Source organism: Protopterus annectens, chromosome 10.part0, assembly GCF_019279795.1.
Source record: "Protopterus annectens isolate FY-2018-M chromosome 10.part0, PAN1.0, whole genome shotgun sequence".
NCBI classification, from domain to species: domain Eukaryota; kingdom Metazoa; phylum Chordata; order Ceratodontiformes; family Protopteridae; genus Protopterus; species Protopterus annectens.
Window position 1 is genome coordinate 1,566,240,631 of NC_056744.1, and position 25,064 is coordinate 1,566,265,694.

General features: G+C 38.7%; 1 protein-coding gene across 3 annotated transcripts in view; it reads left to right on the forward strand.

The window, feature by feature from the left end:
- LOC122813734 (coagulation factor XIII B chain-like) overlaps positions 1–25,064 on the forward strand; it is a 483,965-nt gene that overhangs the window by 262,586 nt on the left and 196,315 nt on the right. For all 3 annotated transcript variants that reach the window (XM_044086206.1, XM_044086207.1, XM_044086205.1), the window contains one exon: positions 22,458–22,640. In XM_044086206.1, the coding sequence (XP_043942141.1) occupies positions 22,458–22,640 (183 nt within the window). The remainder of the gene's footprint in view (positions 1–22,457; positions 22,641–25,064) is intronic.

Below are 25,064 nucleotides of genomic sequence, written 5' to 3' on the forward strand. Positions count from 1 at the left end.
GACTTCCTTAGTTCATTTTCTAATACTACTTCAAAATACTATAGTTGTGGGTGCAATGGCGGGTTAAACATACTTTTACGAACTAGTTTACCCTCACTAAGTGTTTTTTTGTTACCGTTAAAAAGTATTTCTAGGTTTTTCTTTCTAATAAATAACTTAATGTCAATTAAAAGCTTGAAAAAAATGAAACATAATACTAAGGCACGGTCTTATTTAATGAATGATTAACCAAATTAAGGTCCTCTTTTCAAAAAATCGTGGTCTGTCTGTCAAGATACTTAAGTTAGGATAAATTTCATTGCTGCTCAAAAAATCAACTCCCCAGTTAAAACTGAAATTCAATATTGTTTCCCCAATGTGTATCCTTACTTTTTGTATTTCTGATTGTATTTGTTCTCTTTATTCCAACTTTTATAGAATGCAGAGATTTAGTATGGGAAAGTCCATCCTCATTGATAGCTTGATTATTTATTTATTTATTAATTAATTAATTCATTTATTTATTTATGTACTATTTAATTACCAGGTAAGTGAACTGGTCCAAAGACTCTTTTCAAACATGAACCAGGCCCATAGGACAGAGTACAGACGTTACAACAAAATATATAAACTTTTATATGTTTACATTTACTAGAATAGAATCATACACTTAGCTTTATATTTTAATTGAATACAGTTATTTGTAGGCTAGAGATCTTACTGAGTTAGTACTGATGTAACATAGTTTTAGTGATGAGCCAGCATGTATGTATGACACTTCAGCATAATAGTAACGTTGTCTTTACAATGACAGAAAGCAAGTAGGAATCACAAGTGAGTGCAATATTTATGGGAATAACACGTTTATACACTTGGAAATGTTATGTTAATTTCACTGTCAAACAAAGAGGTGTGATGCTTATGTTATTGTAGGTTAATGTCATGTTTGGAGTGAGCTAAACAGGCTATATGTAATATAATTTCCTTTTCTATTAGATTATTGAGTAGCTTTCACATATGCAGTGCAAAGTAAAGTGCTGAGCATAAGAATGCAAACTAGATTAAAGCATGGAGAATTGAATATGCTCAGGGATGAACAATCTTGCTAACCATTATCTCTGAAGCATTGACATGCCACGTCACTGATGCAACCAGGTATTAGGCATCTCATTATCTGAAACCTTCCTAGGATACTGAACCCCCCTACTCATTATTCTGTGCCTAAGAACTTTATGGTCTAGATCTTTTTTGGCATGCTACATCATAATACATTTTGGTGAAATGACCCCAAGCTACATTATTAATTATATAATAAACATTTTACAGAATTGGTCAGTAAGCTGTTTTTTTTTCCATTACTAGACTCTTTACAGCTTCTAGTGACTTTTTTTGAAGTCAATTGTCTTTTTGGCTCATAATGCTGTGTCTTCCATACCCCACCCTAGACCTTTAGACTTTTTTGCATCTTCATTTGTTTTCAATGTTTTTTAACATTACAGATGTCTTCATTATTGTTGTCCTTGTTATTTGCATTAAAAAAATCTCTATTTATTGTTGGTATCTTTTCTAGTCATGTTAACACATTCTTATTGCTTAGTTGTTGGTTTACTGATTGTGTTGTTGACTATGGATCATTATTTCAAAAAGTGCAAATGTAGAACTAAATTTCCATCACAGCCAAAGCCTACCAATTTTCTTTTTTCTGTATTTCTGAGCAAGGTAAAGTTAAGAAGTGTGATATCTGCCATGCTTTTACCTTAAATACTCTTTGGAATGGAAAACATTTTCTAAAAAACTGTAATAAACCTTGCTGAAATTGATTTGCATTGCCAACCAACAACAAACACAGAGATTTCTTCTTCATTCTACTTACAGGAAGATGTTGTAGGGACATTATAAACCATGCATGGCCAGCTGGTCTCCTTTCTGATTTCCTCCTCTTCCTCTGATAATGATGAAGCTCGCAGAGAAGGTGAACTTCACAAGGCCATGGTCATCCTTATAGCTCCTTTTCTGCCCAGTAGATATAATTCCCATTGCTCTGCCTCAATCTGTTGGAAAAGAACCTGTTCTTTAGACTAATCAAAAACTTACTATGCTAGCAAATGTAACATATAAAAGTTTATACATTCTTATTGGGGATAGTGCCCACAACTCTCTTGGACATGGGCAGTCATTACTAAATGCAATCCTGGGTATTGACTAGAGTAACTATGTTATTACATTGGGATGAAACAACTAGCTTGAAATTACCTCTGGGTCAATAGCCTAGTAACCTCCTATAATCCTGTGATGCTGTGATCCTTATCCACTATTCAATTCTCACCATTTAATCCTGTGGCTTGCTGTTTGGCTTCTCCACTTGTAGTTGTATCCCATAACCCTGCTTTTTCAGATAGAGTGTCCAATGTATTCTCCTCTTTCCAGTGGATCAGTAGACTTACTGGTACAAATGGACATACTTCTAATTGGACATGTATCTCACTGTGGACAATGGCTGAAGGTTTAGATCCTCTTTATGCTCTATCCATACTAGATAGAGTTACACTTCAAATAAAGCTTATTTAGCTACCATCTCCAACTTTCTACAGGGACAAGATGGTATTACCTTAACTTTCTTAAAAGTCTCAAGAACCTTTTAAAGAGGGTTTTCTTGCTAAAACCACCACTATGAGACCCAATACCTCCTTGAGATCAGTACATTATTTTCCAAAATTTGAATTAATCTAACTTTAAAGAAGTTGCACATTTAAAGTATTTATCTTGGAAAATGGTTTTCCTGTTAGGTATTGCTTCAGTCAGAATTTCAGATGTTGTAGTATTTCTCTTGAACATCCTTACTGGGTCTTTCACAATCACATAAATTATAGTCAGGGTAACTTCTTATTTTGGCTGTTCCCATCAGGGGTTGCCACAGCAGATCATCCATTTCCATATCTTCCTGTCCTCTGAATCTTGCTCGGTCACACCAACCACCTGCATGTCCTCCCTTACCACATCCATAAACCTTATCTTAGGCCTTCCTCTTTTCTTCTTACCTGGCAGCTCCAACCTTAGCATCTTTCTCCCAAAATACCCAGCATTCCTTTTCAGCACATGTTCAAAGTAATGCAATCTTGCCTCTCTGGCTTTGTTTCCAAACTGTCCAATCTGAGCTGACCCTCTAATATAGTGATTCCTAATCCTGTCCATCTTCATCACACCCAGTGCAAATCTTAACATCTTTAACTCTGCCACCTCCAGCTCTGACTCCTGTCTTTATGTCAGTGGCACTGTCTCCAACCCATATAACAGAGCAGGTCACACTACCATCTTGTACATCTTCCCTTTCACCCTTACTGGTACCCATCTGTCAGAATTTACTCCTGACACTCTTCTCCACACATTCCACCCTGCCTGCACTCTCTTCTTCACCTCTCTTCCACACTCACCATTACCCTGAACTGTTGATCCCAAATATTTAAACTCATTCACCTTCACCAACTCTGCTCCCTGCATTCTCACTTTTCCTCTGTCATCCCTCTCATTCACACACACATATATAATGTCTTTGTCCTGCTAACCTTGATTCCTCTCCTCTCTAGAGCATATGTCCACCTCTCCAGTGTCTCCTTAACCTGTTCCCTACTCTCACTACAGATCACAATATCATCTGCAAACACCATAGGACTATAAGATCATAGGAGGTCACTAGGCTATTGGCCCTGAGGCCCTTATATGCCTACCCAAGAGTTTAGCCCATGTTTAGACAAGTCAGCATCCAAAGCCCCTGTCCAGCAGGGACACAGGTGGAATCCCAGGGGTGTATTTTCTGTTTCCCATCCACTTATCCAGGTTTCACTTAAAAAGGGATAATGAGGTATTCTGCTTGACTTGGAGAGGGAGCCTATTCCACAGATGGGGGAGTCTCTGGGACACAAATTTGTCCTTCCAAGTCCTATTGATATCACAGACCAGGTTGAGGTCGTGCATATGGGCTGCTTGAGTGGAGCTTGACTTATGGATATGCAGCAGTCCCACCAAGGCAGGGTCTGAGATTGCTTTATATGCCAAACAGAGGTCACCCCTGAGGAGTCTGTATGAAACTGAGTAGAGGGATTGGGCATTTAACCTATCTGTGTAGGGTAGATATTTGAGGCCCTGGATTGTCCTGGTGAGGAACCTCTATGGTCTTTCCAGCTGCTGCATGTGCTTTGCAAGGTACATGCCAAAGGGGGTGTTGTACTTAATAATTGGCCTTATAAGGGTAGAATACAGGGATATTATGAGCTCTTTGTCCCTGGATGAGATACCCTTACATATAACGTGGACCATGTAGAAAGCTTTCCATACAATGGAAGCAACATGGTGGTCAAAAGTCAGGTTGCTATCAACCTGGGTGCCCAAATCCCTCACTACTGATTGTGTACTTAAGACATTGTTATTAATGTGATCATATGTGGGGATGTCATTCTCCCCAAAGGGGATGATGATGCATTTTTTTTGCATTCAGCTTGAGGCCATGCTTCTGGCAGCAGTTATTTGTTTTGGTGAGAGCCTCTTGGAGGACGTCCACATCACTTGGGGAATTGATGACTGCATCCAGCTTTCAGTCAACTGCAAACTTGGTCGGCCATAGTCCACTGGTTTTGGCCTGTACCTCAGAGAAGTATATCCTGAATAACAGAGGCCCCAAGACCAATCCCTGAGGTATGGAGACATTACGGGTCGACTGCTTGAGGTGGCTTCCCCTATTTTGATTAGGTGGTTTCTATCAGTGAGCCAGTTTGCTACCCATCTGGTAACATATGGATGATGCCTAGTTGAGAGAGTGTATCTACTATGCCCGAGTGGGGAATAGTGTCAAAGTCTTTGGCCAGGTCAAGGTAGGTGGTATGCACTGTCTTCCACTCATCCATGGCTTTGGTGACTATCTCAATGAAGTCAACCAGATTTAATGGACATGTCCTCCCCTTGACAAAGCCACTGTGTGGGGTCGAGTTTTTGGAGGTTGCCAATGTCCCTCTTAATGAGGTCCATGATAATTTGTTACATGGCCTTACAGAACAGGCTAGTTAGGCTGATGGGGCTATAATTTCCCGGATTGGTGGACACTCCACCTTTGTGTAAAGGGAAAACAGTAGCTGTCCTCTACTCAAGTGGTACAAAGCCGGTACTGAAGCTTTGAATGAATAGGGTGCCTAATGGTGCTGCAAGTTCATGCCTGTGTTCATCTAGGATGCAGCCAGGGATGTTATCAGGTCCCATGGAGGCTGTATTTTTTGCCTTTAAGAGGCCAGTGATTTCCTGTTCCCTAGAGATAAGGTGTGGGGGCAGGCACAAGGGATGTCCTGATTTACTGATGGGGGTGACAGAGGGGAGAAGTTTTTGCTGAATTTGTCAGCCAACAAATTGGCTATATCTCCAGCATTTGTGTATGTGGTGTTCTTGACCACCAGTTTTGAACAAGGCCTTATGACTGTCTCTAGTAGATGTGCCCAATTTGGACTTGAAGTTAGCTTTAGAGGATTTCACTAGCACTCTTATTTGCTTGTTCAGGGTAAGGCAGAGATTGCTTCCAATAGGGCACCTTCTCCTACTTGGTCCTGGACAGTAATGTTTTTCCTTTTGTTATATAGTCTATTTATTGCAGACGTCCACCAGACAGGTTTACTCTTCCTTGCGGAGGATGATTTTGTCCTATCGGGTATTCCTGATTCAATGCATCTATATAAATGCTCATATAGTACTTTGGTGTAGATTTGGACATTGGTGCCAGTTCCTACAGTGAGGGAGGGGCTGTGAAGGTGTTTATACCATCCCACAAGAGGTTGTAATCAGCTTTGGAGAAGTTTTTTTGTTTGACCCTCGCTAGAGGGGGGTCAGGGAGGATGATACTGTAGGGGTGCTGCAGTGCTTACTCATGTTGGTCAATATCAAGTCCAAGATATTATCACCTATTGTGGAGGTATCGACTAGCTGTTCCAAGGCATTTGCATTGTTAAAATCAATGAATCTCAGGGCATTTATGACAATTCAATTGTGTTGACAACCTTCTCAGTGCCAGATGCATTGGCTTGTGAAGGAGAGAGCATAGACTCTAGCTGCTTTATGTAATTGCATCTCTCACAAATTGTGTTCCTAGGTGGTAGTAATAGATGGCCCGTGGGGACTCCTGTCTGATGTAATCTGTCAACCTGTACATTACTATTGCAAATAAGAAAGGGTTCACAGCTGATCCTTGATGTAATCCCACCTCCATCTTGAAAGCGTCCATCACTCCTACCACAGACCTCACCTCTGTCACACTGCCCTCGTACATTTCCTGTAGCACACTTACATATTTCTCAGCCAATCCCCACTTTCTCATACAACACCACAACACCTCTCTAGGCACAGCATCATATGCTTTCTCAAAGTCCACAAAGACACAATGCAACTCCTTCTGACCTTCTCTGTACTTCTCCATCAACACCCTCAAAGCAAACATCACATCTGTAGTGCTCTTTCCTGGCATGAAACCATACAGTTGTTAACTATTCATCACCTCCTTTCTTAATCTAGCTTCCAGTAATCTTTCCCATAATTTCATGCTGTGGCTGAACAGTTGTATCCCTCTGTAGTTACTACAGCTCTGCACATCACCCCTAATCTTAAAAATCGGTACCAATACACTTCTCCATTTTTCAGGTATTCTCTCACTTTTCAAGATTTCCTTAAACAATCTAGTTAAAAACTCCACTGCCATCTCTCATAAATGCCTCCATGCTTCCACAGGTATGTAATCTGGACCAACAGCCTTTCCATTCTTCATCTTTTTCATAGCTGCCCTTATGTCCTCCTTGCTAATCCATTACACTTCCTGATTCACTATCCCCACATCATCCAACCTTCTCTCTCTCTTATTCTCTTCATTCATCAGCCTCTCAAAGTACTCTTTCCATCTGCTCAACACACTCTCCTCACTTGTGTGTACATTTCGCTCATTATCCTTTATCATCCTAACCTGCTGCACATCTTTTCCAGCTCAGTCCCTCTGTCTAGCAAATCAATATAAGTCCTTTTCTCCCTCCTTGGTGTCCAACCTTTCATGCAACTCACCATACACCTTATCCTTAGCCTTCACCACCTCTCTCTTCACCATATGCATCATCTCCTTATACTCCTGTCTACTTTTGTCATCTCTCTGACAATCTCACTTCTTCGTTGCCAACCTCTTCCTCTGTATACTCTCCTGTACCTTGTTCAACCACCAAGTCTCTTTTCTCTTCCTTCCTCCAAATGTCATACCAAGCACTTTTCTAGCTGTCTCCCTTACCACCTCTGCTGTAGTTACCCAGCTATCTGATAACTCTTCACTGTCATCCAGTGCCTGTCTTCACTCTTCACTGAACTCCACCTCAAAATCTTCCTTTTTCAGCTTCCACCATTTGATCCTTGGCACTGTCCTCACTATCCTCTAATTATTTATCACCAATGTCATCCTACAGACCACCATCCTATGCTGCTTAACTACACTTTCCCCTGTCACCACTTTACATTGTCCAAGCTCCTTCAGACTGACCTCCTGCATAGGATATAATCCACCTGTTTGCATCTTCCTCCACTATTGTACTTCATCCTTTGTTCCTCCCTCTTCATAAAATATGTATTCACCTCAGCCATGTCCTTCCTTTTCACAAAATCCACTACCATCTGACCTTCTGCATTCCTCTCCTTAGCACCATACTTACCCATCACCTCCTCATCCTCTCTGTTCCCTTCACCAACATGCCCATTGAAATCTGCTCCAATCACCACTCTCTCACCCTTGGGTACACTCACCACCACTTCACCAACTCACTCCAAGATTTTTCTTTCTCACTCATCACACACCCAACTTGCGGAGCATATGCACTAACAAAATTCATCATTACACCATCAATTTCCAGTTTCATAAACATCACTCTATCCGACACTCATTTCACCTCCAAAAGCACTCTTGCTATACTGTTCCTTCAGGATAACTCCTACCCAATTTCTCCTCCCATCCACACCATGATAGAATGATTTGAACCCACCTCTGATACACCTGGCCTTACCCCCCTTACATCTGGTATTTTGCACGCATGATATATCAACCTTCCTTCTCTCCATCACATCGGTTAGCTCTCTCCCTTTACCGGTCATACTGCCAACATTCAAAGTTCCTACCCTCACTTCCATACTCATAACTTTCCTCCTCTCCTCCCAGGCATGCCTTCTCCTTCTTCTTCTTCTTCTTCTCCTTTGGCCAACAGTAGCCCAAATTCCACTATCACCCTATTGGCTAACAATACTGGTGGCAGTCTATGTTAATCTGGGCCTCGACCAAGCCGGTATGGAAATCTGTATCATTGTCCGCGTATGCACCAGACACCTTTCCTGATGTAACCGTCCCCATTTAACCGGGGTTGGGACCGGTACAAAGAAATACATTATTGTTAGGCTAACCAGACATTTTTTTTTCTTTTTTCTTTTTTAATAACCCATCTTGTCCTTTGTAAGATCATAGAGATGCCAAAACCTGTCGCAAAAGCTAGTGAGACAGGACATTGAAACGTGTTATGGTCACTAGTCTTTCACAGAATGTATGCTCTCACTTACTCACACAATGTGTGTATGTGCAAGGTAAATAATATGTCTTTGGGAGATGGAAAGAAACTGGACCACCTTAATAAAACCCACAAGAAGAGAAGGGAGACATGCAAATTCCATAGAGAAGTCACTCTATCTAATACTAAAAACAGATAACATCTTGCTGTGAGGCAAGCCTACTTTACACCTAAAGTTCAGCTGAATTAAACATAGACCAATATATCCATTGGCCTATCCTCTTTCTGGACTAGTCTAAAGATGCTATACTGTATGGGTGTACATGAACAGCAAAGCTATTACGTGTAGAGAATGAAGTCCTTTGGAAAGATACTCAGGTTTTGGTTTCTTTTCAGGTCCTTGGTACAAAAAGTTTCTAAAATTACCTTTGCCAGGGCCATCCTATTCTAATAACGTTTGTTATGTTAATAATAATTTAATTCTAATACTTTTTGTTATGTTAAACATAAAAAGCCATTCCATGTTTGCTAATACTAACTATAGTACAGCTTTAGTTATTTTCGTAGCCTTCTTCATAAATACAGTCATTTGTGATATTGTGTATGGTCTATTTTATTTTGTTAAACAGTCCTTGCAGAATATCTTTATAAGCATTATACCTCAAATTGGATTTCTAGACTGATATGGGTATAACATGGACTGATGGGGCATAACATTATCAGTAACAAGTTCTCCTACATTTCCACAAATTAGAAGAGCTTGAATAAATGTCCTGTGAGGTAGAGGTAAGGAAAATACTATCAAATATGAAATGTATGCACTTATCATAATAATATCTCTGTTAGATTGGCTCCTACCTATGTAAACATGCCACCATCTTCTTTAATCTTAGCCATGGTGGTTTGATGTGTCATGCATACTTTACTGTAGCATGGTTATCCTAAATTCTGGAGAGGAAAAGCACTGTAGTTTATTACGTAACTGGGAAAATACTAGCAGCCTTTATCACTGTTGCATTACTCCTGGGACTTAAAGAAGATGGGCCCACTCCACAGCATAATGGGTGACATTATAACTATAAGATAGAATCATGTGTGACATTATAAATGGTTAAGATGAGGATCAGTTTGCTCCAAGAAGATTATTGAATGTTAAAGTAATGAGTGAATGCAGCGTGAATATATTTGTTCACAGATGAAAGAACTCAAAGACGTGTTAAAATTGCATAAACATTTGTGTAAGACAGACAAGTTAAAAATTAATAAGATTTAGTAAAATTGAGTCCCAAGAGTCATGAAAAGCATAACAGAGTTTAATGTGAAATGGATAATGATGGCTTTAACTTGTTTAAAAGAAATGAAATTAAATCTATAATGCAGTTCAGTGGCCTCCCCTTGGAAAATTCATTGATTGGGTATAAGAAGGTCCATTCGTGTCAACAGCAGGATCATAGGAAATTCAAGATAACTGTGCCTTGTTACCATTTACACCTTACCATTGCGCACCTTTAGACTGTACCTCACCTCTCTTGAGATGGGCCTCCTCATACTTGATCAATGACTTCCCCCAGTCTGACAAGAATAATGTGAATTTGTGAATCCCTATCCAGTCATGTCAGTTATAGTTCATAAAATCATAGGAAATTCATGGTAACTGAACCTTGGTACCATTTACACCTTGCCATGGCTCACCTTTAGACTGTACCTCATCTGTCTTGTGTCTTCATACTCGATCAATGAATTTTCCCAGCCACTCAAGGATATAAGAATATAAAGGAGCAATAACTTCTTTAGATCTGTATGAACTTGCTTTGACAGTTAGCTGCACTGTGTAAAAGGGGTTTCTGACTGCTGTTGTTACATGATGACCTAAAGAAAGGAGATTACCAACTCAGATTTCAAGGCCTGCTTATTTGCTGTATCTTCATGTGAAATATTTGCCTCCAATACCATTAAATAACTGTGCCACACTTTGTCTAAGTAGTAGGTGGTCTCTGTAAACATGAGGCAATTCCTACATTATGTTAAGATGCTCATTTCAATCAATATGGCTACAAAGACAGTGAGAAAGTGCAGATCCATGGTTCCATGTACCTTAATTTGTGAGCAGAAAAAAATAATAAATAAAATACATTTGTCAACTGATATAGAGCACTGATCCCCATCATTCCATTTTAGGCACAACCCATTAACTGACTTACTCTAGTTCACATAGTCAGTAAATATAGACAATACAAACCCAGAACTGATGCAGAAATGTAGCCATAGTCTTAAATTTCAGGGCCAAACTGTCAGTTAGGCATTACTAATTCAAGTTTCTGCCAGGCTCACCTCATACTCAAGGTGTTCATCAAATATATGTCCATCTTTACCGAAACAATAGGCTGTAAGAAATGAAGGGATAAAGATGTTTTCCTATCTAGATGAATGGTTCCTAGGCATTCCCTCACTGAGCAGATTGTAAAATATATTTGTGAATCTCTGCTTAAAAAGTATTTTAATTTGCTGAGGATTACAGTGAACACTACAAAGTCCCACAGAGAGAGAGAGAGAGAGAGAGAGAGAGAGAGAGAGAGAGCGAGCGAGAACCTTCTCAGTTGTTGACTTTCATAAGCTGAAGTCTCATTTATTCATGGATGGGATCCTTCCAATGTAAAATTTGTCACTCAGATCTTTTAGGAACAATGTGAAACACCATATAGTTGTCTAAGAGCTTTGAGGCTGATAGCTGCAATATTCTTTTTAAGGTATTACATGAGATTTTTTCTCTGGAGACTGAGAGTTCGATGGCCCCAAACTTAGAGATTGGAGATCTCTTCAAGTAAAAATTAACGGCATGCAGGGCACATCTGAAATGGTGGCTGCATACCCCTACAACAAAAAATGGTACAACATAATGGTTAACTCAGCCTTAAGTATACTGTAGCAACTCCAAAATAAAAAACTCAGCCTTAAGAAACATCAAGAATAAACAAACTTTAATGTGCAAAGCTTTCAGGCATAGCCCTTCCTCAGTTGATTTTTGCACTGAAAAAGGCCTATACCTGAAAGCTTTACACATTAAAGTTTGTTTATTTTTGAAGTTTCTTAAGCCTGATTTTTTTTTATTTTGACTGCATACCCCAATTCAGAAAATGGGCATTTCTTTAAACTCTGTACTCCTTTAATGGATGTCACCATGGGTGCCCTCATCCTATGCTGGGGGCACTATGAAGGCATATTTTCTAAGGTGAATGGTCACAGTTGGATGCCAGTTTGCACATCAGCATTCTGGAGATAAAGATGGCCCTCCATACACTTCAGGACATTCAGTGCTCCCTGGCTTAGGTTGTAAAAGCCATCAACAATGACAACATGACAATGATTTTTGATATCAACAAGCAATGAAGAACTCATTCTTATCATCTATGTAACAGTAGGAGTGTGGGAATGGGCTATGTCATCAAACCACTTTCTGAGTGCAAACTACTTTCCTTGGGAAGCCAGTTCCTTAGTAGACAGACTCAGTCATTGTCTGGTCCCTCAGTCCATCAGTGGTGTTGAAACTGCTCTGTCACTGGCAAAATCTTTGTTGTGACCTCTTTGCCTACCCAACAAACAGCAAGTGCAGCAACTTTTTTTATGCTTTCACTCCTCCAGAGGAATATCCCAAAAATGCTGTCATACAGAAATGACCCTTAGGATTCCTTTAAGCTTTTACCCATATTCTGAATTCCATACACAAAGCCACATATAAGAAGTTCAGAGTAAGTATCATAACCCCATTTTGACCTAAACAGGTTTGGTTCCCCTTGTTCAGGTCATATCACTTTAAGAGACCATTCCATCTGTAGTCCATTCAGGACCCTATTCTCACATCCCTCTTGCAAGCCCCACAGATCTATACTCTTTACTATTAGCTGTGTGGCTTCTCCACTTCCAGTAATGGTCAGAGACCCTGTTTGCCCCTCTAGAATAGTAATTCTCACTTATGTTAAGAAACCCAATACAAGAAAAAAGCATACAGAAGCAATTTGACCCTTTTTTAATCTTGAGTTGCTTCTAAAAGACTAGATCCCTATGTGGGCTCAGTACCCACAGCATTAAATTATCTGTCTCAGATATTTAACATGGACCTCAATTATTGTTTTATTACAAAGCATTTGGGTGCTACTCAGTTTCTATCAAGGCTCAGGTCTCTTGTCCTTACCATGTATAAAAAATTACTTTTTTGAAAAGGATTTTTCATATCAGACCTCCTCTCAAGAATCCTGTCTTATTTTGGTATTTATATGTCATACCAAAAATGCTCATTCTTCCTCATCCTGAACCATATTCAACTACAGGACTTTTTTTCGACTTGGAAAACTCTTTTATATCTGCTACTTCACCAAAAGAGTTACCTGATATTTCAAAAATACAAAGATTAATGCAAGCAAATCCTTTTTATGTCTAAGGTAACCAAGGAAACAAACCTCATTCAGTCAGTTCACCTGTCTGTGTCCTTTTCCAATTATAGAGGAGAGTGTTTATTGCTTGATAGGGGTGTCCATAGCCAATTCAGATTTTACATGGACAGAGCCAAATAATTTCCAAGTCGTCTATCTCTTATTTCCAGTTAAAATTATTTTAGTCTCTAAAATGATCTTAGTTAAATGCTTACCTGATTGGATAAAGTGTGTTATGAGAAATGCAACAAGACCTTGCTCTCTTAGATTATAGCTCATTCACTAATGGAATGCCCCTGACCCTATTTCACAGTGCAGGCTTTGATGACATTTGTACAGGAGTTATTTGGCCTGTGTGGAATATTTTTGCAAGACACTATAATCTGACTATGATCAGTAGGTCTAGGTCTTTCTCTGGTACCACAGTGATCAGTGTCCCAATAAGGAAGACTAAGAAAGATGAACTTGAAACTGAACTACTGTTGGATAAAAAGTACCTCCTCATAGCAAATAGGAAAGCTATGTACTTACTGTTAGGACATATTTGGATGGATGAGTCCATCTTATTCAATATATTTCCTTATTTCTCTTGTTGACTTGGTATAGAGGTCATTAGTTATTTTTTATGCTGTAGATTGCATTGCATTTCTGAAAACCTGTAGAGGAAGATCTTCACACAACACATTATATGTAAAAGGGAGGATCTAGTAGCCCAGACAAGTTTCAGATGCTGTGCTGCCTAGTACTTAATGACACTAGTCTGGTTGTTGATGAGGATTGACCTTCTCATCCAGATCTAGTATTATGATAAGTAAATAGTGATCATTATTAACAAGTCTATATCTTGGAAATCAGTAATGTTTAAAGTAATTGTATTATCAAAACATATGCTTAACCATGTTTAAGTTTGTATCAATATAAGAATTCTTCAGAAAGCATTAAAACATTTACACTGAGTACAGTTGTAACTGTTTTAGTACATTAGATTCAAATGAGAACTACCATACAAGCTGATCTTGTTTGTTCTTGCATTTATGTAGTTATTTGTATGAGATTGCTTTTAAGTTCCTAGTCTCTTGAGAACAAGATCTGCTTATATGTAATGCAGGAAATAAATGTGTAGCTGTTAACTGCTGAATGAAATTTGTCTACCAGTATGATAAAAAGAAAGAAATTGTGATGATATCAGGTAGTGCCATCTATGCCAGGGAGAGTAAAGCAGTACATGTGTACATATGCCAGCATAGCTAGCTGGAGGTTTGTAAAGAATTTTATTTAATTTGACTATCACACTGATTTGTACAGATGCTTGTATTAAAAATGTATTTGTAAAGTCGCTTATGTTAAAAATGCATCAACAGTGGGTCCTGCTTGTATTGTTGTGCCTGATCAAATGTGTATGTTTTAACAGAGAACCCTGGAAGGGTGGAAAGTTTTTGAAATTGTTTTATAGCTTTCAGATGCTACGACAGATCTTAGCAAAGCTCTGTGTGTGTATTGTACCAGAGTCAGGTGATCAGAGGTGATGTCATTCTATAACCAGCACTGAAATGATGTTTAGAGATTAGAGAGAGATGTGATAGAACTTTTGCAGCACCTGATTTCTTCAGAACTGTCGCACACATCCTGAGAGAAAAAATATCTCAAACATCCACACAGACATCACCTGGCTTTTGCTATAGTAAGACACTCAGCACACATCATCTTGCCTTGCTTTAGTACGTAAGCAAGGAGAGTGTGTGCTTAAGTAAGTACCAGGGAACAGTATTTCTTTAGTTAGTCAGGAACATTTAGTGAGAGTAGTTAAGTATCTTGTCAAAGTCATGGAGGTAATGGGGAAGGGAATAACCAAACCCCAGAAGGAATAAAGCTCAGTAAATTTTTTCCACATTTTACAGAGGATGATAATTTGTTAGTTTTATTCATATATTTGAAAGTATATGTAAACAGTATTATGCTGACCAAGGCATCTGGGTAGGGTTTCTTACCTCCTTACTCAATGGTAAAGCTGTAACAGCTGTTTCTAAATTGTCTGATACTGACTGCTTAAACTATGATAAAGTTAAACAATGCTTATTGGAATGTTTAAAGTTAACACCTGAGGCTTACAGAAAAAAAAAGTTTTGTGAGCATAGATGCAAGGCAGAGAAAAGTGTATGCAATTATATTGTTGAATTAAGCACTTATTTTCATAGGTGGGTGAGTGGATGTCAGGTCATCACATTCAAAGGGCTGGCAGACCTTTTGGTGGTGGAATAAGTCCTTAGCACTTTGCCTGAGGACAGGAGAATCTGGTTGGTAGACCTAGAGTATAACTCTGCAGATGAGCTAGGGAGAAAAGGGGATCTCTACTTACCAAACAGGACATCGCTGCACAACAAGGGGATACCCAGTGTTGCACATGTATATAAGGGAACCCATGGTGGCAGCCTGAACCACCCCAACAGAGTTCACCAGTAACAAGTGAAGCCACTAGGTTTGATACATGGCCAGGACCAAGGGTTAGATGTTTTAAATGTAATCGGAGGGGTCATGTAGCATACAAATGTTCACTGAAGCAAGGTGGGGAACAAAAGGGGGGCAACAAGTGGGAATAACAGCATGCCAGTGGTAAGTTGTCTGGAGACCAAAGTGGTACCAAATTATCACTGGAGTTGGTATCCTACCTTAGTGGATGGAAGACAGGCCACTGCTAAGAGAGTCACAACCTCTGACATAAGCATTATGTAGCCTGCAGCTGTTAAAGAGGAGCAGTACTTGCTTGAGCAGTCCACACCAGTCAGAGCTTTAGGAGGGACCCAATTCCAAATACCTTTGGCCTAGGTTCACCTTGACTGGGAGGGTGGAAAAGGAAGCAAGCAGGTAGGTGTGTCTGAGGATATCCCTGCAGATGTTATGATAGGGAATGATTTTGATAATGCAGTACCTTGTGTGTATGCAGTAACACACAGTCAGGCTTGGAGACAGGCATCTGAATCTGATAGCCTGGGGGAGATTCAGATAGACCCCACACCTGAAGCTGGGGCTGGTGAGTTAGCTGTTTCAGGGAGGGAGCTACCCTGTACCAGTGAGCCTGAAAATAAGCCACAGCTGCTAGTAGGTAATGATGTTCCCATGAACAGGGTGACTGCAAGGACAGAGATGAGTGGTAGTATGCAGGCTGACAGTGAGGCACCACTGTCAGAAGATACCAGGCTTCCTGTGGAAAGGAAACAGGAAAGGGTCACAAAAGTAGAGTTGAGACATGCTCGGCTTTTGGACCCTACTTTAGGAGGCTTGAGGAAGGTAGCTAAGGAGGCACCTAATACTCAAGGAAAAGGAGAATCTGTATACTGGGACAAAGGGTTACAGCACAGAGAGTGGACCCCTAAGGGAGGGCTAGAGGGTGAGGTAATATAGCAGTTGGTAGTGCCCAGATCCTACTGTCTGGCACTTCTAGCCATAGTCCATAACATTGCTTTTGCAGGTCATATGGGCATAAAACATAGCAAGAGACATATTATGCAGAACATTTATTGGCTTGGGATTGCAATGGATGTAACAGGGTACTGCAGGAACTGTGAACATTGCCAAAAGGGAGGCAAGGCAGGAGACAAAGTCAAGGTTCCTTTGATGCCTTTACCTATGATTGAGGAGCCATTTCAGAGGGTAGCTATGGATACTGAGGGGCCTCTGAGTACCTGAAGTTCCACAGGGAAGAAGTATATCCTGGTGGTAGTAGATTATGCTACTAGATACCATAAAGCAATGTCTCTGTCCTCTATAGAGGCAGATAATGTGGCAAATGTATTATTAGAGATTTTCAGCATGGTAGGTATCCTGAGAGAAATACTGACTGACAGAGATCCCAATTTCATGTTAGACCTGTTGGCTTGTCTGTGGAAATGCTTTGGGCTAAAGCACCTAAAAACCACCCCTACCACCCCCAGACTAATGGTTCTGTGGAGAGGTTAAACTCTACACTAAAGACCATGCTACAGGCATTTGCAGACCAGTTTAATAGAGACTGGGACAAATATTTGCCCCACCTGCTGTTTGCATACAGAGAGGTACCCCAGGAATCCACATGTTTTCACCTATTGTGTTACTGTATGTGCACAGGGTGTGGGGGCCTTTAGATTTGATCAGTAATGAGTGGGAGTGTGAGTGTGAATCCCACAAGGAATCTGTTATGGCATATGTCCTGAACTTCAGGACAAGGCTTAGGGAACTTATAGGCTTGGCCCTGAAGAGCCTAGCAGGAGCCTAACAGCAGAAAATTGTTTGGTATGACAGTAATGCTCAGGTCCAAGAGTATGGTGTGGGACAGCAGTTTACTGTGCTCATTCCTATCAGACACAATAAGCTGCAGGCAGCTTGCAAGTGGTAAGGAAGGTCAGTGATGTTAATTATATGGTAAACTTGCTAGGCAGGAAGCAGGGATACCATTTGTAGTATGTTAACATGATGAAGTCTTGCCATGATAGAGAGACCCTTGTGCTGAGTATTCACAGTGAGTGGCTAGAGGAGTCTGTGAGAGATAAGGTAGTGTGGACCCCAGCCTGTGAGAAGACATTCCAAAAGCTTAAAGTGGCTTTGGCAGGATCCCCTGTGTTAGCCAGTCCAGATTACACTAAATAATCTATTCTGCAGGTGAATGCTTTGTACCGTGGGTTACAAGCTGTACTCAGCCAGAGTTCCTCAGATGGAGAAGAGCACCCAGTTGTATATCACAGCCATAGGCTACAACCCAGGGAGGAATGATATGCAGCTGTAGAAAAACAATGTCTAGCCATAGTATGGGCACTGCAGAAATGTCAGCCCTATCTATATGGAAGGAAATTCCCTGTGGTTACAGTTCACAATCCCTTAACATGGCTACATCCAGCCAGCCTGCAAAATGACAATTTATTAAGATGAAGCCTAGAGAGTTGCAGGCATATGACATGATAGTGTGGTACCATAGTGGGGTCAGCAATGCCAATGCAGATGGGCTTTCAAGACAGTGCATGGGTTAAGGTGCTCCAAGACAGGCCCATTTCTCATAAGCAACATTTTTTCAGGGTCACTTGAAAACCTTACTTGAGTCTTCAAAGGGGGGAGAGATATGGTGATATTAGGTAGTGCCATCTGTACAAGGATGAGTAAGGCAGTGCATGTGTAACATATGTCAGCATAGCTAGCTAGAGTTTTGTAAAGAATTTTATGTCATTTGACTATCACACTGATTTGTACAGATGCTTGTGTTAAAAATATATTTGCACAATTGCTTGTGTTAAAAATGCATCAACAGTGGGCCCTGCTGGACAAGAAGAATGTATGCTTGTATGTTAGGTTGCATTGTTATAACTGATCAAATGTGTATGTTTTAACAGAAAACCCTGGAAGAGTGAAACGTTTTTGAAATTGTTTTATAGCTTTCAGATGCTGCAACAGATCTTAGCAAAGCTCTCTGTGTGTATTGTACCAAGCTCAAGTAATCAGAGGTGATGTCATTCTATAGCCAGCACTAAAATGATGATTAGAGATTAGAGTGAGATGTGATGGAGCTCTTGCTGCATCTGGTTTCCTCAGAGCTTTTGCAGCACACATCCTGAGATATCTCACATATCAACACAGACATCATCTTGCTTTTGCTGTAGTAAGACACTCAGCACGCATCATCTTGCCTTTCTTTAGTAAGTAACCAGGGAACAGTAATTCTTTAGTCAGGAACATTTAGTGAGAGTAGTTAAGTATTGCTTTTCTGTATCTGTATGAAACTATCCAGCTGTGTTATTTTTTTATATATCCTGTGATTGAAACTCTGTTGTTTATTGTATTCAGTATTATCATGTTTTCTATTTTATTATTTATTTATTATTAAATATTTTAATAACTTCCATTATAGATGGTCCTTTAGAGAATGCTCTTAACACCTTGAGAATACGTATGCTTTTTTTATTGACACTGTGACCTCTCCTGAAAGCCTTGCTGCTTTAGTCACATTGTACCATTTAAATCATTATTCATTTTACTCACTATAATTGCGTTGTAAGAGCTTTAGCATAGCTGACTGGTAGCAGCATGGTTACCTCATGGTCTGGGCAAAAAGGAGCACAGCTGGTAAATCTGTGCCAAATTTTCCCTGGTGTGTATGTGTGTGTGTGTAAAAATCAAATACTCAAGAGTGTATGTCAGCTACTGAGAACAGGGACACAGAGCTCCAAAGTGGTCAGTGTGGATTCTTGTTTGGGGATTGGGAGAGAAAGAGTGTCCAGCACCAGGTCTGGAAAGTGCTCCCTGTGTGTTCTTAAGGCAAATTGTGCTTGGTGCAGAGAGATGCATCTGAAAATACTGTGTGTATCCATCTTTGCTCTTAGTGACCATCACTCACTGTTGTCAGTGGTGAGACTCGAGTCTCCTTGAATGCTGGCCCAGAGTATGGACCTGTCACAGACACAACCAGTGATCAATCAAGTGTGTTGATGCTGTGGAAAGAGAAATCATTTTGCTAAAGTGTGTAAAATGAATTTAACTAAGTCTGAACTTGAATGAAATGAATGTGGTGACACAAAGTCATGGATGTGATTTATTTGTCAATAAATCAAGTATTAACATGAGCACACATTTAATAATGTACAAAAATGACATAGAAAATTTGCAACCAGAGGATCGATCAGAAATCAGATAGAACAGCTCAGATCTGATAACCATTTAACATGACACTGGAGCAGAATACAGTGTAACATTTGTTCAATCATCTGAAGCAGCAAATTTGAAAGAGAATAAACTGAAACTATCTATCTTCAGCATTTGCGTTGCTGTGTTGAATGCAGTCCTATTGAACTACACATAATCAGGATGAAGGAACAATGTCATGGACACACCACATCTCAGTATTTTGACCTAATAGAAATGACCCCCTTGTAGGACCCATGGACATATTTGATCCTAGTTCTGCACTGTGAGGAATGGTTAATGCTGAATATACTTCACAGGTTTGAAATAAAGTAATTTCATTTGTGGGCTACTTTTTCTTAAGTATGCACATTTTGGTTAGATTATGCCTGAGAATCCAGAAGTAAACCATATTTCAACTATTATCTGAGATGCTCAAACAGAACCTGTAGACCACAAAATGGTTCAGGTGAATGAGAAACTAGCAAAGGTCTTCTATCAAGTGGTAAAGAAAGGAAAGGGAATAGTAAGAAAAAAGGTTTTGTTAGAAAAGTAGTCATCATCATCATCATCATCATCATCATCCCCTTTTTCCCATTTACATGGGGTCAGGGTATCGTATTAACTGTCGCCAACTCTCTCGATTCATTGCCACTCTCCTGCCTTCTTCAACACTCGTGCCTGACTGTCACAGATCTTCTTTCACACAATCCATCCACCTCTTTGCTGGATGCCCTCGCTTCCTCTTACCTTCTTCCTGTCTGTCCCAAATCTCCCTCACCAATATAAAATCAGAGTATTACAGAGGATTTTTAAGCAATTCTCTACCATTTTAATAATAACGATTAGTTGCTTCAATAATTTTGCATTTTCAGTTATTTCAAGTCATGAATTGTTTGAGTATCTAGTTGGCAATTTGATGTCTGTGTTGCCGATCTTGAGGTATTAGGAGCTTTTTTTATTCCCAGTAGTTTTATATTTGTTTTTTTTATTTTAAAGCCATCCTTTGCAAATGCCTCTTAAGACACTTCTTTGGCAACCATTCTCGATATTTCTCAGAATACCTCATCATTTCAGAAAGCAGGGCAAACACAATATCTATAGTCTAAGCAGGTGCTTTGAGATATATTTATTTTAAATAACTCTCTCTTGTTCCTTCCAAGAAATTCACAGAATGAACAATAGTTGTCCTTAACTGCTCATATTGTTTCAAATTAGCACCTTCTACTACTTTTCTAACAAATCTGGTGAGAGTCTAGCTTGGAGAACATTCAAGGAGTATAGGGGGTATTTAAATTGATACCACCACCTCTTGAATCATAGTCATTCTTACTCTTCCATGTAGATCACATGTGATATTTTAAACAATGCCATTGCTGATTTTGAATTCCTAGGTAGGACTTGCCATACTTCTTTGAAATCTGATGTTGAGGTAGACTTTCAAACCACTACTACCACTTTCTCCTCACCTCTGGACTGAGAATTAACTTACTCAAACCATTAGCTTGTCCATTATGAGTATTAGCAACTGTCTTTTAGAACATCTTTAAGGATATATTAGAAACTGCATAACTCACTTCTGTCTTGTGGAACATCTTGGATCCCTTGTCATGTCCATCTCACAATCTTACTGTTGAAGGGATAAAAGTATTTTACATATTACTCTCAAAAATGAGCTTAAGTCCCAAATCCTAGCCATCTCACTCACTGTCACTTTGTCTCTGCTGCGGAAAGACATTGCATAAAAAATTCAGCAGAGAATATTGTACCAGCTGCCAAAACCGGCACATATTTCCAGCTTCTAACACTTTATTTTGGAGGTGCTTTCAAAATTCTATTGGCAGCATATCTAAGACAATTAGTTATACTTTGGGAAAGCATTAGTTCTGATTATTCTTTGCCTTAACTTTCTAGTAAAAAAAGAGAGTGGAAAATGTTGTAGAACATTACTGTAGTAGCTTACTGACTATTCACTCAGACATAGACATTTTCTAATATGTCAGCAATACAGGATTGTTGAAATAAAGTAGTTTAATCTCATTGGCTAACCTCAGGTGGGACACAAGTGTGTAGGTTTGATATAGCTGCAAGTATAATGGATGCATAAACTATTCTACAGCCTCTCCTCTAATATCTGTTTTCCTGCTTCTACTGTATATAGGTGACCTTTATGACTTCATGTTAAAGTTAAACCCTCTTCCTTCACATTTAAATGTACAATTTTTAGTACTAATACCTAGCCCTGAAAGCTATTCCTCATCCCACATCCCTTACTTAACTCCAATTCTTGAATATACAGACACATTTATATTATCCTCCTCCTCCTCATGTGTATGGTATACGTAGAGTTACTACATCTGCTTCTACCTTCATATGTGTATATCTTCACACTGCCTGAATTAATGTAGACTATCCATCAGTGCTCATTTGACATGTCTCATTCAATATACAACACGGTACACAGTCATTCTTTCTCCATTTATTAATGTTGTTCTGAGTTATACATGATTTTTGTTACACCTTTGAAAATGTAACAGATATATATTTTGCAAAGATAAAACAAAATAAAAAAGATACAATAGTTGGTGTTGTTTAATTCAGCAAATTATTGAGGAGACTTGCATATCTGCTGCATTTGTATCTTGTTTGAAATATGAAGGTGGGTTGCCTTACTAGATAGGTTTAATAGACATTTACAAACTGTGCAAGTTGCATTTTATAGGTGAAATACTTCAAGGAAATGGATTTTAAATGGATTTTGAAGTAAAGAAAAATGCACTTAAAGAAAAACTCATATTATTATTATAAAAATGTTAATAAAAATATAATTATTTTAATACATGTCATATTATTGCTGCAGCTGAAAGTCTGGAATGTGAAGAGCTACCACGTATTAGACATGGAGACATTATAGAAATGATTCTGCCACCATATAAGAATGGATTAACCATAACAGTCCAATGTTCAAAAAACTACAAATTGCAAGGAAACTCAAAGATACAGTGTTTGGATGGCATCTGGACCACCCTCCCAAAATGTTTAGGTATGTCTGTACCTTTCTTGATATTATGTGTCTAAAACTAACACAAAATTCAGGTTTTGTTCTGAAATACAAGGTAGAAAAGAACTAATTATCGACTGTTATGATAACTGGTATTTATCTTTGTTTGCCATGCTAAAATAAGTAAACGTTTCATATATTAGCCTTTCACTATATCCATTATGGTATTTTTGTATGTAAGTGAAAGAAGGGTACAAGTGAAAACATAACTTTTGTTTGGATTTGATTTTTTTTTTAATTTAAGTTTTTGTTTAAGCTGTAATACATAAGCCAGGAACATTTTTTTCCCTTCAAGTCCATGTGCTGTGAGTCTTCAAAATGCTAATTTGCACCAGTCCATAGTATATAGAGTACAGAAATAAAATATAGACAGACTGGGCTGTATGATTCATGAGAGGGCATGATGGATAAAATAGGATAATGAAGGAACTGAACAAATAAGTAAACAAGGATGACATAAGGTTGGGACCACACTGGAGACTTAGAGTGGCAACAAAATCAATAAAGATCGCCATATGCAGACAAGATGGAAGGCACATTTAGGATAAGAGAAAAATAGGAGGCATTGTTTTGGGAGAAATTACATTTAATTTAATTTAATTTAATTTAATTGCATCACATTGACAGCATTCATAGTGCAGGGTTATCTCAAAGAACACAACTAGTTCTAGAACTTACTAAAACAAGTAGTTTTAGATACCACATTCAATGGAAATTAAGTAGAGCATTGACAAATTGCATACATTAAACTACTTGAGCATTTGGCTGGACTACAACTCTATTTTTTTAATCTCATTTTTAAATATTATGCTTGTTGCCGGTTGAGGGTTGGCATCATAGTTAAGGTGTTTGCTTTCCAAACACAAGGTGCAATGTTTGATTCTTAGGTGGAATAATCGGCTAGGCTTAAAATGACCCACAAGGGCAGTTAGTCTAGTACTAACCTACATACCTCTCAACTGTGCAGAATGACCAGATTTTTGCCTCATATTTTTGGTCTGTTTTGATAAAATTGTGGTTTTCTGGCAAATTAGTGGCAAATTGTTAAAGATTGAAGTTAGAACTTAATGACAGACATTTGAGTTCCAGACTTTATACCCTTCAGAAAATTCATGCTAATGCAAAACATGTTATTCTATCGACTTCTTAAGTTTGTAAGAGCAATATTTAAAAACTGTCCCTATTTTTGGGCCTTTGTCACACTTTTATTCATATCTTTGTCCAGATTTCTTGTCTAAGAGGTTGAGAGGTATGCTAACCTGAGAACCTATGAACCTCATGATATTTGGTCTCACTTAAAAGATGCTTCTGTGATATTTGTGGTCATAACTCCCTCAACCAAAATTACACAGAATGCTTTCCTTCCGTGAACTGAATATGTTCTCCACACGATGGTAGATTTCTCTAACACATTCTTGAAGCGATAATCCCTGACTGACATAACAACGTGCATTCTTGCCTTATATTTCAGTTGAAGGAAAGCTTAAGAATATCAAATGCACAGTTTTCTGGCTTGTGTTTGTCATTCTTTCAATAAATTAACAAACTTTACATAGAAATCAAGACAATTTGTTAAATGGAACTTTCAAACCATTAGGTAAAAGGCATTTTAGCTTTGAGGCTTAGGGCAAATGGCTTTAAAGCTAATAGCAAACATCTGAAAGAGCTGTAAATTTATAAGGTGAACATAGGTAAACAGATGCACTGCTTTGTATGTGTTATAATGTATCTTGCTACATGTTGTACTTAGGGAAATATACTAATTATAGCAGCTCATATTTGCAGAATGTATTTGCAAGTTATTGTACAATAACATGACTGTTTCCAAGAAGAACAATAATTTTTGAATGCTTGGTTCATTGTGCACCTTATTTCAATTCAGCACGTTGTAATCTATAAATTAAGCAAGTTTTACATTTTGTGCATCAACCTAAATTTAGCAGCAGCAGAAAAAGTATTAGTGTGCATTTGTTTCTTCAGTGTTTAAGATGCTGTGTATATACAAATTGTTACATACTGGTTTCTAGCTTGGAAGATTAAGAATTTGAATGTCTGCCAACATGTACACTACCTACAAAATAATTTTCAGTATATAGTAAAAGGAATAGCTTGATCTCCTTAGTTATAATACTACATTCATTCATTAACTAGCAATATTCTGAACATCATCCATAAACTGTGCATGCAGATATGTCTGTACCTTTCTCTATATAATGTGTCCAAAAATAACTCAGGAAAGTCAGGTTTGGTGTTTTTCCACTCTGAACCAGAAAGTGGAAAACAACTACTTATCACTGACCCTCATTTGCCATATTAAAATATAATACTTTTGAAATTGTAAAAAAAATTGAGGTTGGAAACAAAAACTTTAAACTGCCATTTTGTCTAATATTACCACACTACTTA